This window comes from Prorops nasuta, unplaced genomic scaffold, assembly GCF_024137725.1.
Source record: "Prorops nasuta isolate Cenicafe-Biocafe unplaced genomic scaffold, Cenicafe_Pnas_1.2 PNAS00008, whole genome shotgun sequence".
Lineage (NCBI taxonomy): Eukaryota > Metazoa > Arthropoda > Insecta > Hymenoptera > Bethylidae > Prorops > Prorops nasuta.
Genome location: NW_027116805.1, coordinates 3,429,555 through 3,454,617, shown reverse-complemented (window position 1 = coordinate 3,454,617; position 25,063 = coordinate 3,429,555). Strand labels below are relative to the sequence as shown.

Here is a 25,063-nt window from a genome sequence, read left to right as displayed (position 1 = left end):
TTACTCTACTCCAGATTTTTCTACTCCTAAAATAAAAAAGAGTTCCGGAACAAATTCACTATTGCTGACTAATCACCTTGCCATTTCAATTTACTTTTAATAATATCCCAAGAACTCTGGCTTTCTATCAATTTTATCAATAGACTTTGTCTTCCCTTTACACAAATGGACTAATTACTAATCATGCTTAATTAATAGGAAATTCTAATTACCTTCCATTTCGCATTGTTTTATACTTTCTGTCTTTTATTTCATCGAATTTTCCTTGGCATCTAATTTATAAAATTTTATTGGTTCTGTTCCTTTCCCTCTATCTACCCTCCTTGTTCCCACATAATTACACACAGGCACGATCACTCAAGTCATATATATATATATATATATATATATATATATAAATAATTGGACAGCTGATAGAACGAAGCTGCTGCTATGTCCTTCCAGAAAGTACCTCAGCCCGGTTATCCCGATGGCATTTTAAGAAAGCCAGTCACGTTTTAGCAAGAAGAATTCTGCCAGGAATGGCTGACCCTGATAGATCGACCTGGGGAAAGCGCGCTCTTCGAAAAATCTTTGCTGCCAAGAACGAGTTCTTGTAATTAGTCTACTCTGTATTAAGCGCCATCCGTCAAACGGCTCAACTTGCCACTTGCATTTCTGCTAAAATTCTTCTGCTGCAAAATCCAATGCAATCACTCGTACATTCTTCTCTTTTATTTCGATTTTCTCCCTCCCTCCCACTCAATCCTCTCCCATAACCCATTCGCTTGTTCACGTGAGTCAGTTCTCTTTCATCAAAATTTCCCAAATCCTAGTCAATTAATTAACCTGACAATCGCATTTGTCAATTGTTCTCTTCTCATTTCTCGATTAAACTTCATATCAGTTTTGATTGGATATTTCGCTACGCTATATACTGTTATAGCAAAACCTCACATTTTTATTTCTGCTTTCGTTTCGTTGAAAAGTATATAGTCAGAGCTTTGTGAAGCTCTACACCCTGCCATAATTTCCTAGTCGATTATTTTTACATAATCAATAAATGAGCAATTACATATTCGATATAAAATATATGCTGTAAATGTTCTAAAAACACTTTTTTACAATTATTCAAATATTTTAAGTGATTTCCATGCTCAAGACGATGTATATGCAAAACTATACTTTTTATTCCTCTTGATTTGGCAAAGTGACGGTTGCTCATTAGGTGATCTAGGTTCATTTACAAGGGTATAAATGAAAGTGTGCATTCTTGTGGTAGGAGGGGATAGATCATTAGCTGGTATGTAGTCTAGCTGGTTCCAGGTGTCAGAGAGCTGAAGAGCATTCAGCATTGTTGTTCGTGCCGCACACAATGCACGTCGTGCGAGACAGTGGTGGCTTGCTATGAATACTCACAGAACCACCCCTTTCCCCTTACATCCCCATACAGGCTCTGTGTCGTCTGCCCCCCCCCCCTCCCCCCATCCCTGCCCTTTCTGAACGTACGTTTGAACGTAACAACTTCTATGAGGTGAGAACATATATACAAGTGAGTGGCTTGTTTGGCCTAGAACAATAAGGCCAAGAACGTCAATAGCCCTAGTTACACTATTCCCTCAGCCTTATACTCCATCTTCCTTCATTTTTGCCCTAACCATTCAACTGTGATATCCCACTCACCTCCCTCGCAAACGTCTAGCCGATAGTTACTCAACTCTCAAAATTGCCAAAAGCAATAACAAAATCGATATGTGAATTTACTACGAACGATTTGCTCCAAGGCACCCCTTACTTTTCTCATTTTTATCCTAACTATTCAAACTTCGTCCCATTCACACTCGCTTGCTCCTTGCAAACGATCATTCGATATAGCTAAAATTCTCCACTTTCTTGGAAATTATTAAACTAAAGACTATTGAATAATAAATTCAATAATATCACTTTTAACAATTGCCAAAGGGTAGGAAGAATTTAATAAATGAATCGACTATAAGAGCTGGAACATTAAATTTAGACGGTGCATCAAGGAAAATGTGGGACATTTTTTGGTATAGAAGTTATTGAAAGTGTTATGAGTATGAATAGGAGAGAACTTTGCAAAATTTTACTGTATTCTCAACTCGAGTTTGCATTTTATATTCTTGGTCAATAGTCGAAGAACGGCGGTATTAATACAGGAGAGAGGCTATTACGAGAATTTCAGTATCATCGAATTATTAAATTCCATTCGCTACCGGTCGAACGGCGCTCTAAGATTCAGCTTTGTCGTTGTATTATTCAGTTTCGAGTACAGCTTGCTGAATTTCCCTATAATATAGTGGTACCATTGTATGTAACTGTAGCGGAACTCACCAGAATTCAATGCTACTGCGTTTAAGTCACGAGACTCGCTTATAGTATTAAGTGGTTGGCCTGAAATATTAACTAAACGTCAGACTAAAATCTCTCAACGAATCGCACACTTCTTCGCGTAGTTAAGCTTTCACGGAATCTTGACGTACAATTACAGCATATTATGTTGTAGATACGAGACAATCAAATAGTTCAATTTAAAAATTTGTAATTTAATGATAACATATTACTCTATTTTCATGTTATTACCGATTAAAATATTCTATTTAATATAATAATCAAATCTAAACAAAATATTCACATCTTTTTAATAACTATTTTTCTATTTCATTTTGTTTAACATTCATCGAATTGAAGGAATAAAATAATAATGCGAACTATGGGAGTCTGGAGGGCTTAATTAGATAGAAAAAGACAGGAGTATACGAGATGAGATTTAATATAAGTTCCGCGAGATTCTTGAAAGAATGAAACCCCCTTTTCACATATTCCACCAACCGTTATTCCGGAGTTCTTTTTATTCCTAGCAAGCTAATCCCAAATTCCTCTCTTCGTGCGCGTGCCAAGCTTTCCCGCGGGCTTTTCTCGCTTCTTATTTCCCTGCGGATGGCAGCAGTCACCGTATGATAGTTTACCGGGATAAAACAAAAATGGCGTCAGCGATTTTATGACAAACTTTTTGTTTCCAAAAAAGATAACCCTCCTACCATTCTCCTTTCTCTTCTTTCGTCTCTTTAACAATTTTTCACCCTTTTAGCTCCCTCAGGCCACACTCCGTTTTACATATTCCCGCAAAATACACAACAAACAAATTATTCCGCTGCTTATTCCATTGTAACATATGCAGCTTTGGGCAGGCGATAAATATTTCCAATGCAACCCAATTGTTCTGTTATATAGATCTGATTTGCCGCATGAACGATTAGATGCTTCTGTTTTCCGACGAATGAACTCTTTAATGTATTTTACCATTCCTCTATGTATATTCACCGTACCTATTAGCCCTTTTCACAACCCCCGTCCCCTACCTCTCGAATACTTGAAATCCATCGGGATGTCGAAAAGATAATCTAAAACATCGATAAATTCTCATTATCCCATAATCAAATTAAAGATCTATTGCAATTATTGAAATATTTCATATTTTACTACACGACATTTTTCATTAAGAATATTTAAACAATTAGAATTACCCAAATGAAGAAAAATAACTTATATTTTTTGCTTCTAAGGAATAAGAATTAGAGCAAATGGAAGTTGAGAAAATAAGAGGAATGAGAAGTAAGAAAGTGATAGAGTGGAGGTGCAATAAATCAGTTGGATCATGACAGAATCTAATTCAGCAGGGTTGCAATTGAATAAAATAATTTTCAATGTAGGTAGCAATGAGTCTGTTGGCAAGTGGAAAGGGGCAGGGGGTGGTTGGGGAGAAAGGTGGTGAGAGGTGGGCAGGAGGAGGTCCGGTGGATGTTTTTGTGCTGGACTTTTTGCTATATTCAAATGACGGTAACTGCAGATGCTCCGGAACGTCTGGCGTAACTTGTCCTGCAAAAACATCGCGCGCAGCTGCTCCCCAGGAAGTTTCTGCTTCGCGAGTGTCCCCATCATCGAAGTATATTCCAAAATTTTGCCTGGTGTACCTTACCTAAACCACGAAGCCACCCTATCACGAATTTTACTCCCCTTTTCTATCAGCTTTTTGCTGGATTAAACTATGAACTGCTGTCTCATTAGTGGTACAGGATAACAAATAGCTCTTTCAACCTGGATAATTGCTTTTTGACATAATCCATAACACTCTATATCAACAAGCTCGATATAAATACCCAAAGCTATTAGGAAAAAGACCATCTGAATTAATCCCCCCCCCCCCCCCTCCCCTACCATCAGATAATTATTTGCAAACTAAATTAGTAATTATCTGCATTCGTTTATTCAAGAGTAAATCATACATAGATTTCCAAAACAATTTCATCTTTTTATTAATTGCTTGATACATACTATGAGAAATATTTTTGTAATTGCAAAATTTAATTAAGAAATTATAGAATTTAGGAAAACTGTTTGTAATAGATTTGACTGATGTTCAGCTTATTAGAAGATCTTTGTAAAATTTCCTGTCGTCGGTTACCTGACCCTTTTGCTTTCAATTGAGCGAACGTGACACGCGAGCAGTAAACACCAAAGAGATTGTTAATCAGATTTTCCGCTTGTTTCCTAACATCTGTAGGAGTAGTAAGGGAGGACAGGAAATTTTCTATGAGAGCACCGTGGCACAGCCTGGTCCATTTCCAGTAATCCCATCTATTCAACCCTTAAGTTTCCCCTTTGTCAGTGGAAAATTAGCAAAGTTACCTAAGGGGGCTCCAACCTAGCTGAACTTTATGTTCCGCTCATACGAGCCCTGTTACTTTGCGCCCCATCAAAATTTCACCAATTCAAACTACCATCCTTTTCACCTCGCCCCCTCCTGTTCCTTATTGTACCCCACCCCTTCCACATCCAGTATACTCCACTATGCAATATATCCTCCATAGTCCTTTCATCCTCTTTATAAGCTCTCGCTATAATATGTTCCCTTTTTTCTCAATTTTTTTCATAATATATCATTTTTTCATCCTTCTCTTATCTTTCCACAATTCTTTCTGAATCCTTTATCCATCCACCATACTACTCTACTTCCTACTTTAAACATAATAAAAGTTTACGAGTGAATCGCATCAACAACTTTTCATACAACTCACTAGCACAGCTCAGAGACGCGAAAATATCTCTATGCAAATATTTCCTACCACATTTCCAAATGCTAATTGTAATTCGTTTTTTGTCTTACGACTATTCCGTCTCGCTTGTATCCATCATTTCTACTGGGAAGGAAAATTATTGCTCGTTTTACATCATTCTTTATCCTGAATGTCAAATAAATAGTACTTATGAATTCATAAATTCATATATTTTTTTGGGGGATTTTTATTATAATAGTGTTCCCCCTTGTCTATGAAAATTGTTTGGATAAAAAATTGTTATGATGCAATGGTTAAATAGTTTAAAAATGCATTGGTTCGTTAACCATAAGTTGAGAAAATTCGTTGTTTTCCGCTTAGATTCGATAAAACTAAATTCCACGGGCAACTGGTTAATACGTTTAATTAGGTTACGCAAATATAGAGAAGAGGAAGGGGTTGAAAAAAGCATAATAAGAGAGATCATTATTCATCTCGCTATGTTGCATAAATGAAACGTCGAAACTTTTTGCCAAAAGTGCTTGGGGCTACGAATTTCGGTATCCACGGGATGCTGCTCCATTTTTCACGAGGGTTTACACACTTTTTCTCGAGCATTTGAGCACGTAATACCCAGAGAGAGTACCGGAGGACCGGTAGTTTGCCTAACAATGCACAGACACCCCACTCCCTGACTACCCTCCGCCCACTTCCATTTCACCTTCACGATTCTCAAGATCCAAGTCTTGAGGAATTGTGGACACACCGACTTGTCCTCAACCGACGTAAACAGCCCCCCGAGTTTCCTCCATTGTAACCATCCTCCTTGCCACCCTCCTCGCCCATGTAACGACTTATTAAACTTGTATAAGAAATCAATTACCGATAGTGGAGAAAAGGAAGAAGCTTAGAAGAAAGGTCAACTGAATTAGAGTTAATCATGGAAATTGAAAATCAATAGATCGGTCAAGGAATGAGAATTAAGGCGGTTGTTTGATAAACGAAGGAGAATAAGAATTTCAGTAGAAAAAGTCAATAATCGTGCTGACAAATTTACTATAATTTTAATGCTGCAGGTACAACCATTTTTAATCTGTCTTATTTTTTTTTTTTTTAAGAAAATTATTTACCAAGCTTATACGTTTTCTAATGTTAAATACTATTCCAATGACAAAAAAAACTCTCGAATAACGATTCACTATATAGAGTTTCTTAAGAACGAAAGCAAAGAGGTGATTAATGACAGTAACAAAGACACAAGAACTAATTAATGAAAAAATCAAATAACTTTGTGGACATTCCCTCCCCTCTACTACTCGTTTTGAAAGAGGTTAAATGAAGGTCCTACTCCTTTCCTTATATATACTTAGACATTTTATAATGTGCTTTGACCACACACACTAATTTAGTCTTCTAGGGACAGTAAAGGTGGAAAATGAGAAGGAGCAACAAAATATAGAAAGAGGCAAGGGTAAAAAGAAGTCATCAAGCCTACACTGGTAATTAGGGGTATAACCAGAGAAAGATACGACAAAGACCTGCGTAAAGTTCGAGATACTCATGTTAAAAAGAACTTTTGGCTTTTTTCCGAAATGTTAGTAGATGAGAGGGGGAGGGTAAGGGAGAGCGACTGACAAGAAACAAAAGAAGAAAGAGCTGGCCCCTAGGCATTTTGGCTACTGTCACGTTCTAAGAAATGGAATACGTGATAACCCACCTTTTCCAGCAGATTTGCAAATGCAAAATCTCGCAGCTAGTCATACAGGATTTCGCGTTAACCTCGGTGAACACAGGAAAAATGAAACAGCAAAGGTCGACTTGCAATGAGAAAAAAATGATGAAAGGGAACCTTTCCCTAATCTTGGAATTATATTATATTTCTTTCATAAAAAACTGTATACGCTTTCGATATACTTTTTGTCCTATTCAGAATTCACTACATCACTACTATTGCTTATAAGAAAAGTAAATAAAATAAAAGAGGATTAAGATGCTTTTATTTTAAAAATGAGAAAACATTTTTTGATTCATGTAAATATTTACTTACGATTATTCAAATAAAAAATTATCTAAATTAAATGATGTTTTTCGCAGTATGCTTTATATTGTTACAACGATTTTAAGAATATCTTGCGGCATTGCTAACGGAAGGAAGTTTAAATTAGAGGATGTAGGTAAAATTGAGAAAGAGTTTTAAAGAAATATAATGGATTGGGGATAGATCGGCCGTTTAATTTCCGGTTTGGCAAAACAACGACTCTAACGGACCAGTAGAAGGAAACGGTCGCGGAATCATTAATGAATCGCCCCCCCCCCCTCCTCCCCCTCTCAGTATATCCAATTCCTTTCTATCTTTCTCTTCCACTAACATTGAGATATAACGAAAGTCCAGCCTTTGAATTGCAGATTCCCGCGTTACTCCCTCAGGAATCATAGCCTTTTAACTCGAGGACTTCAGCAGAAATCTCTCTTTCTCTCTCTCCCTCTCTTTGCCAAGATGAATTTCTCTCCATATTCCTCGTTTATGAATCTAATTTAACCATTCTTTTTTTTCTGCTTCAATTTTTATTCCTAATATTGCTTAAATTTAATCCGATAACATGTATAAAACAAAATTTATGGATAAACCATTGTGAAAACTGAGATTTATATTCGAGTTTATTTTAAATGGCTGGATTTTGTTGCTACATTATGTATAATAAAACTAATAAAAGAACTTCTTCACTTGAATTAAAAGTGGAAAACAATTGTCATATTTATATGGTCATTGACATCATTTCGTGTGTATCAGTATTTGCATATAAATAATGATGGAGAGGTCCTAGGGAAGTTTTCGTTTTCATATCTCTTTGTCACTGAAAGTACGCAAGCTCCTATATTAATAACGTCTTTGCAAGTCTGTGCGCAAGTTTCTTTTCAGTGTTAACCACGTACTCTAACGCCGAAGACCTCACTACTTCCATGTCCCCTCCGCTGACTTTTTTCACGCGTGAAAAGAGAACGTAGCTCTACTAAAAATCCCTTCTTTACTTCAATATTTCGAACGGAATTAAGGAAAACTACAGCTATATAGCTTATTAGAATACGATAATATATATACAGCTAATTTAAAAAAACATTTGCCAATTTTGTGTACAATATTTAAGTTTGCAAGTTCTCCAAAAGTAGAATTATACTTCACTAGTGTAATATTTCGCATTACATCGTAAAAGGGAATTCCGATTATCACTAAGATAATGTTAAAATTATTCAAAACCATTTCGCTAACTTAGTAATTTAGGAGTTGACCGTATTGTGACTTGTAATTAACCATACTTTATTAGCTTCGAAAAGTCCATAAATTGTCTCACATAGACCCAGCACTTAATTTACTGATCACGTTTTATTTTGCAATTAACAATAAATTGGCAAAGTTATATGACTTTTGATTTCCACACCTTAAACTTTAATCAAAGTGCGTCTCATCTTTCGTCATATTGTATTATAATTTAAATGACTAAATAACAAAGCATTGAAAATAATAAAATATTGTAATGTAAACTAAAAAGAATATAACAGATTATTATATTGTAGGTAGTTTAATTTATTTGTAAATCTGTTTCAATATTCGTTCCTTTCGTAGGAATTTTGAAAGGCCCTGCACAATGGAAAATGCGCCGAGCACGTAGTTAATTACTTAACGCTAAAATCACCAAATTAAATTGGGACACACCTAAACTTTCATTTCACTCGATTTATTCCACATGAAAATTCGATTTTCAAACCCCTGAACGGCGATTGGTTCTAACCCCACTCTTCGGAGCTAATTAAATTTCTAGTCGTGATTCCAATTAATACCATCCAGAATTAATCGTAAACGGATTTATTCTTCCACCAAATTGCAGGTTCAATTTCTATGAAAACTTTGCTTTAATTCGACCTTTTTTTATTGGAGTGAAGTATTGGTGAAAAGTTTTAGCCAGCATTTTGTTCATTTTTGGGGAATTAACGCTAGCTGAACTCACGAATGAACATTTTGGGACGAATTTTACGACAGGATTTGCTAAAAAGTGATTCGCAGTCAAGTTGACCCACGGAGTTTCGCTACTTTCTCTCATCGCTATTATGCAATTCCATCCCCGCCCATTTCCCACCCACTCGTTAACTTTTAATCTACCCCCACCAAACGATTGGTATTCCCGACTCCTGCCAACCTCCAATTCACAGGATGAGTTTAAAAATTATTTAATTCCCTTTAAAACGTTAAATAATCGCTTGTCTTTCCATCTTTAATCCATCTAGTCACACCAAAACCCGGTGCATTTTGTTCGTTTTTAATTAATTTACACGATTAATTAAAAAATCATTCCACTCTCATTAGAAAACTTAAAGCGGTAATCATATATCTTTTTTAATATCAAATACATATTTACAAATAATTTCATGTTTTTCCTTCGTTTAGGAATTTTCCAATTTTCCATCCGTGTAGTAAAATTTATTTATAAGTAATACAGATAAGTATCAGACAAAATTTAATCGATACTAAGTGATTTTCATTCTGTTTTGCTAAATATGCCGGGAAAGATTGCCATCCATAGTTTCGATTTTCGAGTAGAAAAGTTTTCTCGTGAAAGCACAATGAATCGATAATTTTTAAATTAGAAAACTAATGAAACAATGGTAGATAATGGTTAAAAGAATATTAATCATCAGAGATATTTCTGCTTTTATAGCAAATTTTTGAATAGCTCGATGTAGTAGATAAACAAAGTGGACTTTACCAACTTTCCTACACTCAAGTCAAAGCGATACTATGATCCAATCACTAAAGTAAGTCTCCTAGGTCAACGAGACCTTCTCCCATAGCAAATCTTCAGTTATTTGTAAACACACGTTACATTGAAATCAAACAGCGCCGATATTGTATCTAAACATTGACAAAAACTGTTATCATTTTCATCATGCCTTTATATGACGTCATAAGAAAACAAATCTCACAGGTCAACGTAAAATTTTGCAATAGCAAATTTTTCAGTTAGTCGATTTGATATAAACAAAAGATTTTGTATTTTCATGTTTAAAAATCCTTCAATTGCGTTTTAATATTAAACAAACCGATTTTAGTTATTTACAACTAATATATTATATTCAAAATAATAATATCTAAACTTTTGAAGTAATAAAATGCAATAATATTTTTATCCTTTTACGGCCGGAAGTGATCGATACATCGACTAGTAATAAAGGTAGCTACTTTATAGACGATGTTAGTTACACACACAGCGAAATTTTACAAGAAAGAAAGTCTATTCCACAATAAAAAATTTCCTGTCCTTAAAGGGTTAACAAAAAATGTAACGTTTGAAACTTTTCGTTACTGTTTAACGGGTATTCCGTTGCGTTCGTATTTATAAAATGCAGTCAATAAAGAATGTACATGTTTTCTGAGCATCCTAGTAGTGTCATTATTACCAAGTGACCTTCTCACTCAGCAACACCTCTATACTCGTAAACGCTCCGAGATTAAAATTAAGAGAAGCCCTTTTTGGGTACATTAAATTATACTGATCGTTAACAACATTTTTCACTTATCCTAACGTGCGTCACTACAGACTCATAATTTTACTTGACCTTTTGCTGTTAATTCATATTTCACTCATTAGGTTATTAGCAAAATTGTATTGCTCCAATTTCACACGTATTTATATTAAACACTGAATTACGTTTTAATTACTGAGCTATTTTATTCTTATCGCTTATTTACACTGCGCGGCCTCCTATGATTTTTTACGCTTTAAATAACGGTTAGCCGTTAATCGCGTGTCCCGGCTAACTGCTATTAATTTATAGCCACTACTTGAAATCTCATTTCTGCGTCAAGAACTTTCCTCGTCAGACATGAGATCAATTCTCATAAGTTTCGAGGTTATGCCGAGGCTCCGAGAAATAACGATATCCGATGAGAATCCTAAAAATCGTCTCAACTTTATTCTTATTTTATTTTTTTTTTGTTTCTTGAGTTTTACAGCGGCTTTAATTAAATGGCCTTAATGGAAAAACTGAACTACGGATATTACGTAAATTATCATAGTAAGAACTCTTTAATTATTTGTTACATTTTTAAAATTAATTTACTTAAATATCATTTGTAATTTGTTGTACATATTATTTTCGTATATGAAAGCTGTAACATTTATAAACACTCTCAACTCTCCTATTTTAAATTATAATATTATTTCTAGTCTTAATATGTTTGATATTATAACAATTGCATATTTTAATTTCATTAAAATTTTACTATCATGTGTGAAAAATTTTAAGGCCATAAGGAGACCATAAGTCGCATGAAGCCTCGTCCGACACACAGTAAATTCTCAAACTTACTTTTAAGAAGGTCTTTTCTTTTTCCCATTCTCCTTTTATTCACATTTTCCTTTCCATAAATCTTTCCTCTAAAGTCATAGTTAAACAGTCACTTTCATTGGTAACCGTAGTATTGAAAAACTACATTATTTTCAGTAATAATAAAATTGAAGATTAAAATGATAGATTTTTGTGTAAAAAATAAGAATTACAGGGATAGAAGTGTTTAATTAATTCTCAACCTATTTACTTTTTCCAGGAAAAATGCACTAGGAATTCGAGTAGCTTAATCCATAACAATTTCAATATTCAATAACACTCATAGAAAATTTCAGACTGAAAAATAAATACTCCTCTTGAAATGTATTAAGCGTTTAAAAAGTTAGAAACAAATAAAACAACACAAATATTTATTTTTCCAAATAATAAACTAAAAAATGAGTACAAATCCTATCCTAAAATCTTCATGTTTGGGAAGATTATTATAGTAGTGCAGTTCCAACGCCTGTAATATGGTCTATCATCCTGGCGTTATTGACCTAAGATACCGATATTAAAGAATCGTTATATAATGAAAAAGGATAAGAATGAGCTCTACGAATGGTGAAAAAAATAGAAGGAGCAGAAGGAACTCGTTGAAGTTTATTGAAGCTTTCGTATCACGTGTACGAAGCTCGCGGTGACCCTGCAGGCTCACCAAAATGAAACGGAAATTACTTTAAGCTAATAGGTCAGCATCGAACCATCCTGATCCAAAGCTCACTTTACCCTCTAGAGTCTTTTCAATATCGATTCATTCCCAAATCAATCTTTTTTCACATTTTCACTAATTTCATTACTATCTACTTTTAATTTAAAAAATGGGTCTCCAAGGTCATTATCAATTCCCCATAACACTAAATATTAAGATCCCTTCACTCCCCTTGATCTTTTATGCTGAATCACCTCATAAACTTTTCAATCCATAACTTTTCTAAAAGTTCATCTCTCACAATTTCATTCCATTATCATTAATTTAAAAACTAATTTCTCATTACGATAACTTTTATAATTCTGTCTAATATTATCAATAGTGAATAATCATTTTTTAACTGTTAAAATTAAAACTGTTGGCAGGAAAATAAATTTGGATAAATATTTAACATAAGACTTGTTTATTATTAGATAGCTAGAGTGTAATATGTGATGTAAATTTAGACATCATTCGAGGAGGACCAGTATAGCATTTAGAAGGATATATATAATTAGTAAGCAATCGTGATAATTAATTGAATTTGATTCTCGCGTGCAAGAGAGATGCAATTGGTGAATTGGAGTTTTTAAACTGGGTCGCAGGCGGAATGGAAGTTTCCGGAGCGTCTCTTCCGGCCTGGCATAAAGTTTTTAAGCCCCGAACAGTCTGTCGATACGTCGGTTATGCCGACTCCTTGCCGCATGGCTGCTCCCTGCTTCCGCAGGATTTGCCCAAGCTTACGCGTTTGCCAAGATGGAAAAACAAAATCTCGATGTGCCTCGATTAACGCCATAACAACGTCAGCATTATAAATAACTATAATGTTATTGTAAACACGAGGCTAGCTCTTTGGAAGTTTCAAGAAATATTAATTAAATTGCTATAAACCATTATCATGCGTGTGTGTGTGTGTGTGTGTGAATTTGTGAACGCATTTTTCTTTGTACTGAAGTTTTTGTGTTTACTTGATTTATTTTTATTAAATACAAATATCGCTATACGTTACACATAATGTATGTACTGTGTGTGTGTGTGTGTGTGTGTAGCTAAATGTTTACCGTAATCACCCTAGAGACTAAATCACTATATTAATACTTTTCGAAAAATGAGATTCATAATTAGTTTACTATTTGAAGAAGAGGTATAAGGTATTAGGAGAGCGGGAAAGTGAAAGGACTTTACCTGCCAGGTAATATTTTTCTTCTCTATGTCCACCTTTAAAGTGTGAAATGTTTATCTGTTTCCTATAACACTTTAGCTTCTAAAGATACACTATGCACACAACATGGTACATATTATTATATAAATTTCTCCATTTCCGCACGAATCAACTCTAAATATATTCTACATATACATATTATAATTCATGTTATACGTCACTCCTATAAATTTTCCTCAAACTGTTAGAATTGACGACCAAGGCCAAAAAATGCTCGACTCGTTCTACTGAAAAGTATTATGACTCGCATCTGATATTATAGCATTATCTCGGATATAATATTCCTCGTGAAATATTTTAGCACTTTTTTTTAAGATAATATGAATAAAATAAATATAAAATTTTATTTATTTTCTTTTTAAACTGGAATTATTCCTTCAGGATAGGTACTTATCTGATTTCGTTTTATCCTTTAATCTCTTTTGTTCCCAGTTTCGATGAAAATAGAGGATAATTTTTCAAGAGTAGCAATAGAGTTATTGAGTAGCTTGAAAAGATATGCAAAATAGAATGTTTCTGAAGTTTTATGAAGCAGAAAGAAACCAGTTTAGTAGCTAAATAGAAATTATCGATTAGACACAATATGCGATATAATGACTAGATAATATTATTTCTTTGTCGATTTATGTAGCTACTACAGCTGTTGCTTATGAGCAAACTGAATTTATGCTAATTGTAACCATTTCGGGATACTGAACTATAAAACTGTATCTAAAGTTAGTACGTGCTGGCTGCAACTGCAAGCTCGCAGAGCGTCACTAAAATGGTGGAGATTCGAGCCAACATGTCTGCTTTAATTAAACTCGTAATGTGAATATTATTTTCTCATACACAATCGAAGCACTCGGCCAAAGCTTACACGCACAACAAGATATTTCAATAATACCAAATCCCTTGGTTTCTCTCCGTTCTACGCTATATTCTGTGTTAAAATCTTAATTTCTGAAAGAATAATTTTAACAAATAGTTATATACTCTAATATATACAATAAATATCAATATTAAGGATGAGAAAATATATTAAAAATACGAACTGGTATTAAAAAATATTACAAAATAGTTAAAAGAAAAATTATTAATCTGTAAAACAATAATTTCCATAAGAGACTGAACTTTAGAACTAATATTTAAGCTTATTAAATATCCAAACATTTTCGAAAAATGGAAGTTCAAAGTCAAATTTCAGGAATAAATGAACGTAGTCTTTGAAAAACATGGAACTGTTAAGCTTAACAATTTTTTGTTTAACATGGAACTTTTTGCATTAAAGGGTTGTCACTTTTTTGCTTTCCATTATGCAAGTGTCATTTACAACAAAGATGGAGAACATTTGTAACTGAGCAATTTCATATGATTTCTTTCCACGAGACAAAAGCTTGGTTTCGTCAGATATTCTTTGAGCAAGAACAACAAGAGAAATGACCACTTTTACCATACTGCACTACTCACTCTCCTTAAAAAAGTATACTCTCTCAATTTTCTAACATCCTAAAATCCCCATACCTCCAAAGTATTTGAGATCAAATTGCAATTATTTTAAAAATAGATACTCGTAATAATAATTTTCTACGTTACATGTTCATCTTTAATTACTCTTACTATTTCGTTAATAAAGTAATTATTAATTTATAATAAAATTAAATTCAAAAATCTCGCAGTTTATTATATGAAAATACATTTACTGAATATAGTTCATCATCGACACTTTGTTTTCACTACAAAAATTTGTTAGAGTTTAAATGTTTAACAATATGCTCGATTTACTGAAGTATCTTTAACTACTTTCATATCCATATACTATCTATAGGAATTATATCGTAACTCGCTGTGTTACAATTGAAATCTACGTGATGTCGAATGCAACAAATTGCACGTGGTACTATATTGATCGTTTGTATATATGGAGTAATTAAAATATCATTTCAATAAAAATAAATTTGCACATTCTAGACATATGCAGTAATTATTACCTTTTTTGAAATTTTTAACATCAGCAGGATCCTCAACAAAAAATAAATAAATAAAACTTTTTAATTTTTTATACTTTTATTCCGGTCTCTCTAACATCAAGATTTCACTAGTAATATTAGCAATATGATTTAGAGATACAAAATTGTATAAGTGATGGTCGTTGTTGGTTTTGGTTGACAAGGATAAAAATAATTTCACAAGAATCGATAAATTTTATTAGAAGCACCAATGCTAATACCGAACGTCAATCATTCGGCGAGCCAAAATGGAAAACGTCAGTTAAGCTTGAAACGATTGCTCACTAATCGTCGACTTTTTTTTCTACGCCTCCACGACAGTTATATGATTTGTGTAACTCGAATTCCTTGCAAATTGAAATAAAAACTTCTCACTATTAAAACATTTCTCAATGAAAATAACTACTCTCAAAATCTGACAAATATTTAATCTATAAGAATAAAAAACTTTTTTCTATCAAAACAATTTTACTGCAAAATATTTATAAATAAAGGAATAATCATTATTATTATTGTAAATAAATTATATAATAATAGGGTTAAAATTAATTTTCATGGATCTATTGTAAAAATACAAACATATTAATTAATTAATGACTTTTAAGCATAATTACAGGTCTGCTGCATTAAAGGTGATTAAAAATGTTTTAAACAGCCGACACAATTTCTGACTGCTGACAAATTTGCATGACGAAACGAAACATTAAATCGATTTTAGAAATAGCACCAGTCACGGAGTAGTGTTGTTATCTTATTTGAAAAATTGATGGATCATTTGTCATCTCCGAGCAAAGAAACCCCCAGCTTGTTCGTCCTTTACTATACTGATGACAACAGCAAAAATAAAACACCAAGATAGTAATAAAAGATAACTATTACCCAAGTGAAACAACATGATAAATTTTTAATATTACAAAACTTAACCAAACTGTGAATTTATCATTTCCAAAAGAGCAGAACTTGCTGAAAATTGAACTATTATATGAAACCATTGAAGAAAAAAATCGTAAACAAATGTATTTTATCTGATATATAATTAGAAACATTTGCGCTATTTAATTAAAGTGTTTGGGAAAAGCCTTTTCTTGATAAGGAATTTTTTGATTGTTTGGATGGGAAAAAGATAAAAGAAGATTAAAATTTCAAGCTCGTTATCGGAGAGCACATACTGGGGTAGCCGAAGGGGTAAATCGCATTCGTCAAGTTGGATTATGCGGCCGCTTGCCGGCGTACGATCCAGAACGATACATGGACGATAATTACGACATGTGTGATGCCGTAAATTATAATTTCATGACGTCGATGATTACGAAATACAGTTTCCGAAGTGGAGCCACTGCTGATTGCAGCTTAATCTATCTACTGCTTCATAAACACACGATATACTCTATAAATTTCTTTGAACACAAAACTATTTTTCTACTAGCCCCAAATATTGTTATCCAATATCCAAATGCATTGCTGTTTGCGAACTCCTGCTTCGTATCTTTTCCTCCACATTTAAACTAAAACAGCCATTTTATATTTGTATTGATTTAACATATATTATTTTCACTGAAATTATAATTGTAACGATTATACAAGTTTAGTAACTACTATGAGATCCAATGAGATTCATGAATCAAAATGCATTAATTCCTACGTAATCCCTTTTTGATTTAAGTAATTCGCACGTTTAATAGCCTATATATAAAGTAAATTAAGTAGCCTGATTGATTTAATTCCAATAATATTCGCAAAATAATTCGTTGGAGAATTTAATAAACTTTTGTAATGGTTTTACAGTAGCAGTTTCTTTTTATTATTTTATTGGTATTATCCACTCTCGTTGCAACTTTATCAAATTTTTCGCATTATCAAATTAACCGATTGAAAAAATTACGTTATGGGAAGGCATAAAATCGACCTCCACACTATTCCAGAAATTGGATACGTGTATAATAACCTAATAGAGAGTAAAGTGTCGGAAAGCATTATCATTCGTTTAATATTTCTCACATTTATGTTTGTTTGATGTAAAACTTTCTCTTAATAGCAATTTTCAATATCCATTAACGAATCTTTTAAAAGTTGTCTCATTTTACACCATTAATAATCCGATTTACCATTTAATCGTATAAAATTATTTTTATCTTAATAACATATATATTCTGATGTAGATGTATTGTGCATCGTATATATATATATATATATATATATATATATATATATATGTGTGTGTGTGTGTTGTGTGTGTGAAGTATTTTTTCTTTAATTCACAAATAAGTTAATTTTGTTGATTAAGAAAACAAAAAACTGGGCTCTTTATCTCAACTTTTAAACTGTACTTTTTACGTCCAGGGCTTACAATGCAGGCATTTTAACGCTAATATTTTCCTTGCTATGGAGGCAATCAGGTAATGGAAGTTCGTGAAAAGGCATCATTTTTTGTTTTTCCACTCTCTTTCACTTGGATTTGTAACCCCTTCCCCTAGATTCCTGACTGCTAAACCCTTTCGTCTGTATATCTAATAAACATGAATATGAAACTTCATCTTCGAATAGGCTTCCTAATTCTGCATGTCAGAGTGACAAAGATCCATCAACACTCTCTTTTTTTTTTGTTTTGTTGTGCAAAAAATTTCATTACTCTTATCTCTCTCACACCAAATGACATATTCCTAATTATCTTCTTAATTATTTATAATATTTTTTAAACTTTTATGTATTCATTTATATTTATTTCAGGTAACAAAGTAGTATTTCCTTATCAGTTATCATTAAGAGAAATTAATGAAATATGAGGACACATGGCAAACTCCCATTCTTACTACATTCAGCAATACTCTATTCATAAGGATACTAAAACTAAACGACGTCGTAAATAAGCAGATGCATTTAAGCCATTATCACTTTATCACTCTTGTATCATTTTAACAGTCAAACTACTCAAACTGAATATATCCTAGCTTAAAATCACCTTCAACATATCTTATTTCGCTAAAAAACAATATCAATTCACTCAAGATTATTAAAAATCATTTTGATTTTGTTTAATATCAAATTCAATGTGAAATTAATGTTTTAACAATTCAGAATATAGGTAACAGGCCAAAATACATTCAGTGAAAAATTTATTTTAAATATATATACTTATATTTCTTGTATTGTTCTTTAGATGCAGTACAATGATTATAAGCATTCTTTATTATCAACTCAAACAGTTGTTAAATATTCTTCCTTCAATTAATAAAAGGTAAAAGAGTTACATCCTGTATGTACAACCAACTTCATTGTCGAGTTTAGTAGTTTTATTTTTGCTGGAGTAGTGAGAACCCAATTATGAGAAGAAGCTTATCCACGCAAACTCTGAAAATTTTGGGGAAAGTAGCTACATTTTTCTCTAGAAAAATAATGTTTTTCATTATGTCAGAGCAAAGTTTTACGGCAATAGAGCACGTAAGCCGTTCCAATTTTGTTTTTCAGTCCTTTTCTCCAACCCTTCTCTCACTCTCTCTCTCTCTCTCTCTATCTCTTTCTCTTTCTCTGTTTCTCACTCAACATACATTTTCTTTTATTTTTCTGCCCAGGGCAGTGGCGCCGTTTTCACTATTAAAATTCCACGAGCGAAAGCGCCATGTAACTCGGTTAAACAGAATTGTATTATTAAATATTATTGTTAAATCAATTTTTACTCTGCTCACCAAAATAGAATATCTGTCTTATTCTACAGAAATTTTCAACAGATAGTACAATTGGTAAATAATACTGATTCCTCTTTCACTTTTTATTTGTTTAATCATTACTTAACACATCCTGATTGGATAAATATTTTCAACCCTAGAAAAGCTAATTAATATACAAAATTTAATCAGTTCTTGTGGCTAACATTAATAATTCTTTCGTATTAAAATTAAATTTTTTCTAACGAAGTGAAAAATATAATTGACACGCTATGAAGGTACATCCCTTATGAAACAAAAATTAGAAGTGATAGTATAAGGATTTGATCAATCATGTTTTCAGTAGCTCATTTTAGCTGTAGGTAGCTTTCTGATCAATTATTCGCGAGAAGACTGTAAGGCTTTGTTAATGCTTCGTAAGTTTTTCGAAATTGAATTACTGGATAAATTTTTGTTATAATTTCATTTCATAATCAAATTTTTCTGAATTCATCGTATGGGGATAATGAAACAATAAAACATGGACATTGTTAATAGTTCCCTCGAGAGAGACAAAAATGATTAAGGAAAAGTTGCTTGAAAAGTTTTCGTTGTCTTTCACATATATAGCACGAAAACATTAAAAATTCTGGAAAACTTCAGGATGAAATATTCTTAGAATTTCATGCAAAAAAGTTGAGTACCTCCAGAGAAACATTTCTGATGGAAAAAGGGGTACTTTTAACAGGAAATTTGGAAAATATGTTATGGGATGGGAAAAGCAAAAGTAAAATAAATCACTAAAAAAAAGTTTACCAGAAAAAGCTTCTTGCAGTATAGAAAAAATAGTGAAAACTTTGACGATAAAACTTAAAAAAAAAACAGGGTGCTTTTTCTAAATAAACAATCAAAAGGTAAAAAAAAAATTTTTTAATCACAATTTTTTCATATAGATTATCGAAAAAAGTAAGCGTGTTTTATTTCTAGAAAACTCTTCCTCAACATATTATTATACTTCTTCCACGAAAAATCGGAATACATCGGCTCTTGGAAATTGGGGGAAAATATGAAATAGATTAGAATTCGTGAAAGGAAAGATATTTGTGTTGGATGCAATGGGGTATGCGAGGAATAATGAATAAAGCGAAAGAATTTGAATGGACTCACCGATGCAGAGTAGAAGAGCGAAGAGTATGGGTTGTAAGGCTCTCGAAATCATGTTCGAGGGTGATTTCCTGGTGACGAGAGGATGAGCTGGCTTGTCCGTTGCGGGTTTCCTGTGGGAGGCGCCACCCAAGGGCGGGACCAGCGTGGCCCCGCAGATCAAAACGCGAAACGACGTAGCGCCGCAGGAAGCAGCGCCGCCGTCGCCGATTTTATCCTGCAATTATTATCCTTTGCTCCTCAATTTCCACCGGAATACTTTCAATCCTCACGATTTATCCTCGCCAGGCCCCTGCAGTTTTCCCCTTTCTCAAACTTCTCGATATCTTCCTTCACCCTCTCTTCTCGTCACTTCTTGATTTTCCTTTCTTTTCTTTCCCTTGGCTCCCCTCTTCACCTAGTTTTCCCTCTCTTATTCTCCTTTATCCTTTCTGTTCTCACTCTCTTATTCTCTTCAGTCTCTTTTTAACTTCCCTTCATTCACCCCTCCAACCCAAAACTTTTCTTCTCCGGAAAAACTCTCACTTAATGCACTACGACAAAATTCTTCAACTTTTTTGCTTCGAGAATCCTGACGTTCGACAGAGATATCAGAGACGAGTATCAACAATGAAGAATTTCCCGGTTAAATTGAACTTTCAAGAAAATCTGCACTGTCCCAGCATCGACGAACTCGAGGAAAATGTTGATTTTCTTTCGAGAAAATTGGATCTTTTCCAGAAAAAACTTTCGCCTCGTCCACGGAATATCTTCGAAGCTCCAACTTTTCTTGGCCGATTAAAAATTCGCCAAACTAGCGCCGGGTCCGATTGCCCGCGCGGGATCAATCGTAGAAAATCGGATCCTGGAAATTTCCCTCGGAAAACTCGACGGAAAATTTCAGCGTAACCAGAAATCTTGGTGTTCTTACGAAGGGTATCAGGATATCCTGGATGCAACTGGAATTAAAATTCGGATGCACTCCAGGTTTCGGACGGAAAACCCGGAATAGCGTCTCTTGGAACGCAGCGCATTTAGATTTTCCTTGTGAAAATCCCAAAAAATCCGGATGAACGCTCCCTGGCACTTATCGCGTTCGGCTGCTTATAATTTCTTTTAAAGCCGCAGGTGTTGTGACAATAAAAACCCAAAGGTTTTCAAAGTGGGGGAGCCGGGAAAACGTGTTCTGGCACTTTTTATCGCGTTTAGCTTCTTATAGTTTTTTTATCGATGTGGATGAAGTTAAAATTAGAACTCAGGCATTTTCAGAGTGTTGGGATGGGGAAAATTCGGAAAAGCTTGTCATGAAATGTTGTAGCGTTGTTTTTTTAATTTTCTGACTGTAGTTGCATTTAAAATTCGTGAGCACGCGGGTTTGGTGGTAAATTCGCGAAAAAGCGCGTCCTGGCACGTAACGCTGGTGCGGCGTCGCCGTCGACTGACTTTCTCAGAGGCTGCAGTGGCGGCATCGGCGACGGCGCGCGCGTTTCTATACGTCCGTAACTTCTCTGTGTTCGTGATCGTGTGTGCATGCGCGTTTCCCGCATCTCTCATTTATTTCCGCGTACTCCACGCAATTCTTTGACTTTTCTTCCAGCAACGGTCGGATTGTACTAGCGTCTGTACCCGATGTTCCCACAATGCAATTGTCGACGCCTATCCCAAAACTCCACCATCACCGGCCAAAGGATTCTGGTAGATTCCTTGAACGCTCCTTCGACGATGCTTTTTGTCCCTCGTCGATAATAACACCAAACCTTTTCTCCACTTTGATAATTCCTTTTGAAAAAAACAACTTGTTGAGTTTAAAAATTTATTTTCTACACAAATTAAAACCGTCCTTCTACGTCAATGAATTCCGTTCTGTTTCAACTTCTTTTGCTCCAATTTTTTTATGATGCTAAGTTTTCCTCGGAACACGTGGCAGAAATTTATGAATTAAATGAAAAAATAATTACCTATATACCCATTAATTGATTATTTACTTTTTAAACTACTTCGGAAGTAGTGTCAATTGAGAATTATTTAGCTAAATTAAGTGTGATTAATAGTTATGAAGCAAGGTAGACACGAATAGGAAAAGAGTGAAAATTTAAGAAGAAAAGGAGATATTTTCAGTGAATTCAGTCGCGTTACAACAAAGCAGTTTGCGGTAAGATTTGGCATCCCCCGGGATAGCAAGTCTTGCGCAGCATTTTGTCAAACACTAAGCAACCACAGACGAAAGTTTTCGGCTCACAGCTGCTTGCCTGCTGATTCTCCGAAGGGGCGACACTGCAGCTGTTAAGAAGACCTGAGCTGTTTCAATCGACACCCCTCGAAAACTTTTGCGGTACTTGACCGTTTAAAAAAATATCTCTCGTATAATTTTACAACGATGAGAAAAGTGTTTAATAGTATTTTAACCTCTTCTCGCCTCTTAAAAACCATTTAACCCATTAATACCTCCTCCTACAGTCCTCTTAAACATAAATCAATATACTTCACGAGCATAAAATAAATGTTATTATAAAATCCTAAAATATCATTTACAATTACGTTTCCTTGAACATCTTGCATTGTAAATAACTCGCTGAACTGCAATTACGCGTAAACAAAGTTTAATTTTAATTAGTTTGATTGGTTCTTTGGCTCATTTACGCCCCATTTCAGCCTCTTCAGCAGTTTCTAGCCACTCCGGAGCGATTGAAGCGCTCAATTTTCATTTTCGCTTCATATAAAGTTTGAGTCTGCCGGAAGTTACACACAGAACAGTTGTGGACGATGAAGGGCAGGGGAGGGGCGAATCGTGCTATTTACCAGTCGGCCGAATGATAAGTGGCTCGTCCACTTTTCAACATTCGGCTGGGAGAAAGATCGCAGAGTGGAGATGAAGCGGCGAATATTGCGTGAATTTTGTATTCCTACAAATTCCACTTCCGGTGATAACAAAAGCCTCCCTCTCAATTATTCAGGCATTTTAGCGCGCGCACACAAACATACACACGTACACACGCAAACACAGATGCAGGCTTGGAAGCTGAAAGGAAAGTCTGAGTAATAAAAATTCTACGAGGTGAAACTTGCGTCTGAAATCTCGCGGTCCGTGAAAACCAGCAACGCGAAACCCACTTTACGACATCCACGCGGACCCTCTGCCGTGACTCTAGTTAAATTTCACATCCTACTTTCAGCCTCAACAATATCGTTCGCTGGATAAGAAAAATCTTCCTTTTAACGGTACTCGAGCCATCTTCCAAATTATCTCATTAAACTTTTATCTAGACTTTTAATGGAATAATTAGAATAAATGGAATGGTGAGAGTAATCGCATTCTTTTTAAGAAGTAAAAAGTGGACTCTGCAGGAATGATAAAAAAGCTTTGTGAAAATGCTTTCGAGAAAGATCATGCAAAATCAATCATGTCAATTTCAGATCCCATTACTATTCTCGCGTATCATATAAATTATAGAAAAAATCTTTTTTTTTCAAAACTTTATATGATTTTTGATAAAAATATTAAGTTGATTAGTCTTATCAATTAAAGTGATAAAAAGAAAGAATCAAAAATGGTATAATGTACGAGATTTTATACAAAATAAACAAAGGTGAGAGGACATTTGCATTAACGAAACACAATAAATCACTATATATAGAAGAGTCTATTTGTTTATATAAAAGACTCCTTATACACGAGCTGATGTACTAATATCAATAATAACGTATACAAAATTGTACTATAAATTTCCAAAAAAAAATGACAGATCCAAAAAGGTGTGCAATTATCCCTTCTCTGCTCTAAATGATAACTGAGTAAACAATAATAATAGTCAAGAGATAAAGTGAAGAGTAATTAGATTGTTTAATTTAACATTAATACAATTTTAAATTACTTAAAGAGTGAACGAAAGAGGGAGAATATTAGTTTTTCCATATAGGTCTCTCGTATGATTAGTATTATAAGCAAGTTTAACGAGCCTATAATGTATATCCGTGGGAGTATAGCGTTTACAAATATCGCCAGATATCAACACAATTGCTAGGTATATCCGCAGGCCAGTTATCGGACTACAATGTTAACGTTACCGTGTTATACCAGAATACGTAAGGGCTAATATCAATCTCTGGATTCACCCGCGTGAATTACCATGTCCGAACACCTCTATAACAATTACGATTTACTTTATGACTATCAGCCATAAATATGATAATCCTTCCATTTAACGATTAATTCCAAAGGTCACACGTAAGCATAATTCGTACTTTTTAAAGATTTTAAAAATTCTCCTATTAACAGTTCTTTTTGGAGCGGAAAATTTGATCATCGCAAGAACGATCAAAAATATTGACCGAGTAAAATGTTACCGTCTGACATTTCTGAACTTTTCCACTTGCATCCCCTATTGCTGACACTGGCGTCATCTACTGGAAAATTGAGAACTTAAAGTGAACTCTCGATAAAATTCATATGGTCAGCAATGAAGATTATTTATAAAATTTATTTCATAGCGATAATCAAAGTTTATTTATCAATCTTAGAGAGAAAAATAAATTACATCGTTAAAATAATTGTATATTTAAAAACCGATTTAATTAAAGATTTTCAGTATTATAGCCTCTGTTAGTTTAGAACAATTTGTTTTCCCAAGAAACAAATCAAAACCGAAAAAATGCACTTTTAAGAAATAGCTCAAACAGGACTTAGATTTAAAATTAAATAAAAATGGTCACAAATAAGGAGTTAAAAAACAGATGATTTCACGTTTAAATATAGTAAAATCATGTTTATTTTAGGAGTAATTTGCTTTTATAAAAATGATTCATATACATACAGAAGAATTATTTTAACGAAATTCCCTGATTTCACGATAAAACAAATAGATAACTTTACTTCAGCAATTTGGCGTGGCTGATTACTCTTCTAAGGTTGTTTAATCAAAGTAAATTCTCTGATATAAATA

The 25,063-nt window shown here is 33.8% G+C and overlaps 1 protein-coding gene across 1 annotated transcript in view; it reads right to left on the bottom strand.

Moving 5' to 3' along the window:
* Positions 1-21,543, bottom strand: part of LOC136775623 (lymphocyte antigen 6G) — a 77,213-nt gene extending 55,670 nt beyond the window's left edge. The window contains exon 1 of the mRNA XM_066730570.1: positions 20,148-21,543. Within this exon, the coding sequence (XP_066586667.1) occupies positions 20,148-20,199 (52 nt within the window). The 5' untranslated portion in view covers positions 20,200-21,543. The remainder of the gene's footprint in view (positions 1-20,147) is intronic.
* Between the last annotated feature and the right edge of the window lie 3,520 nt (positions 21,544-25,063).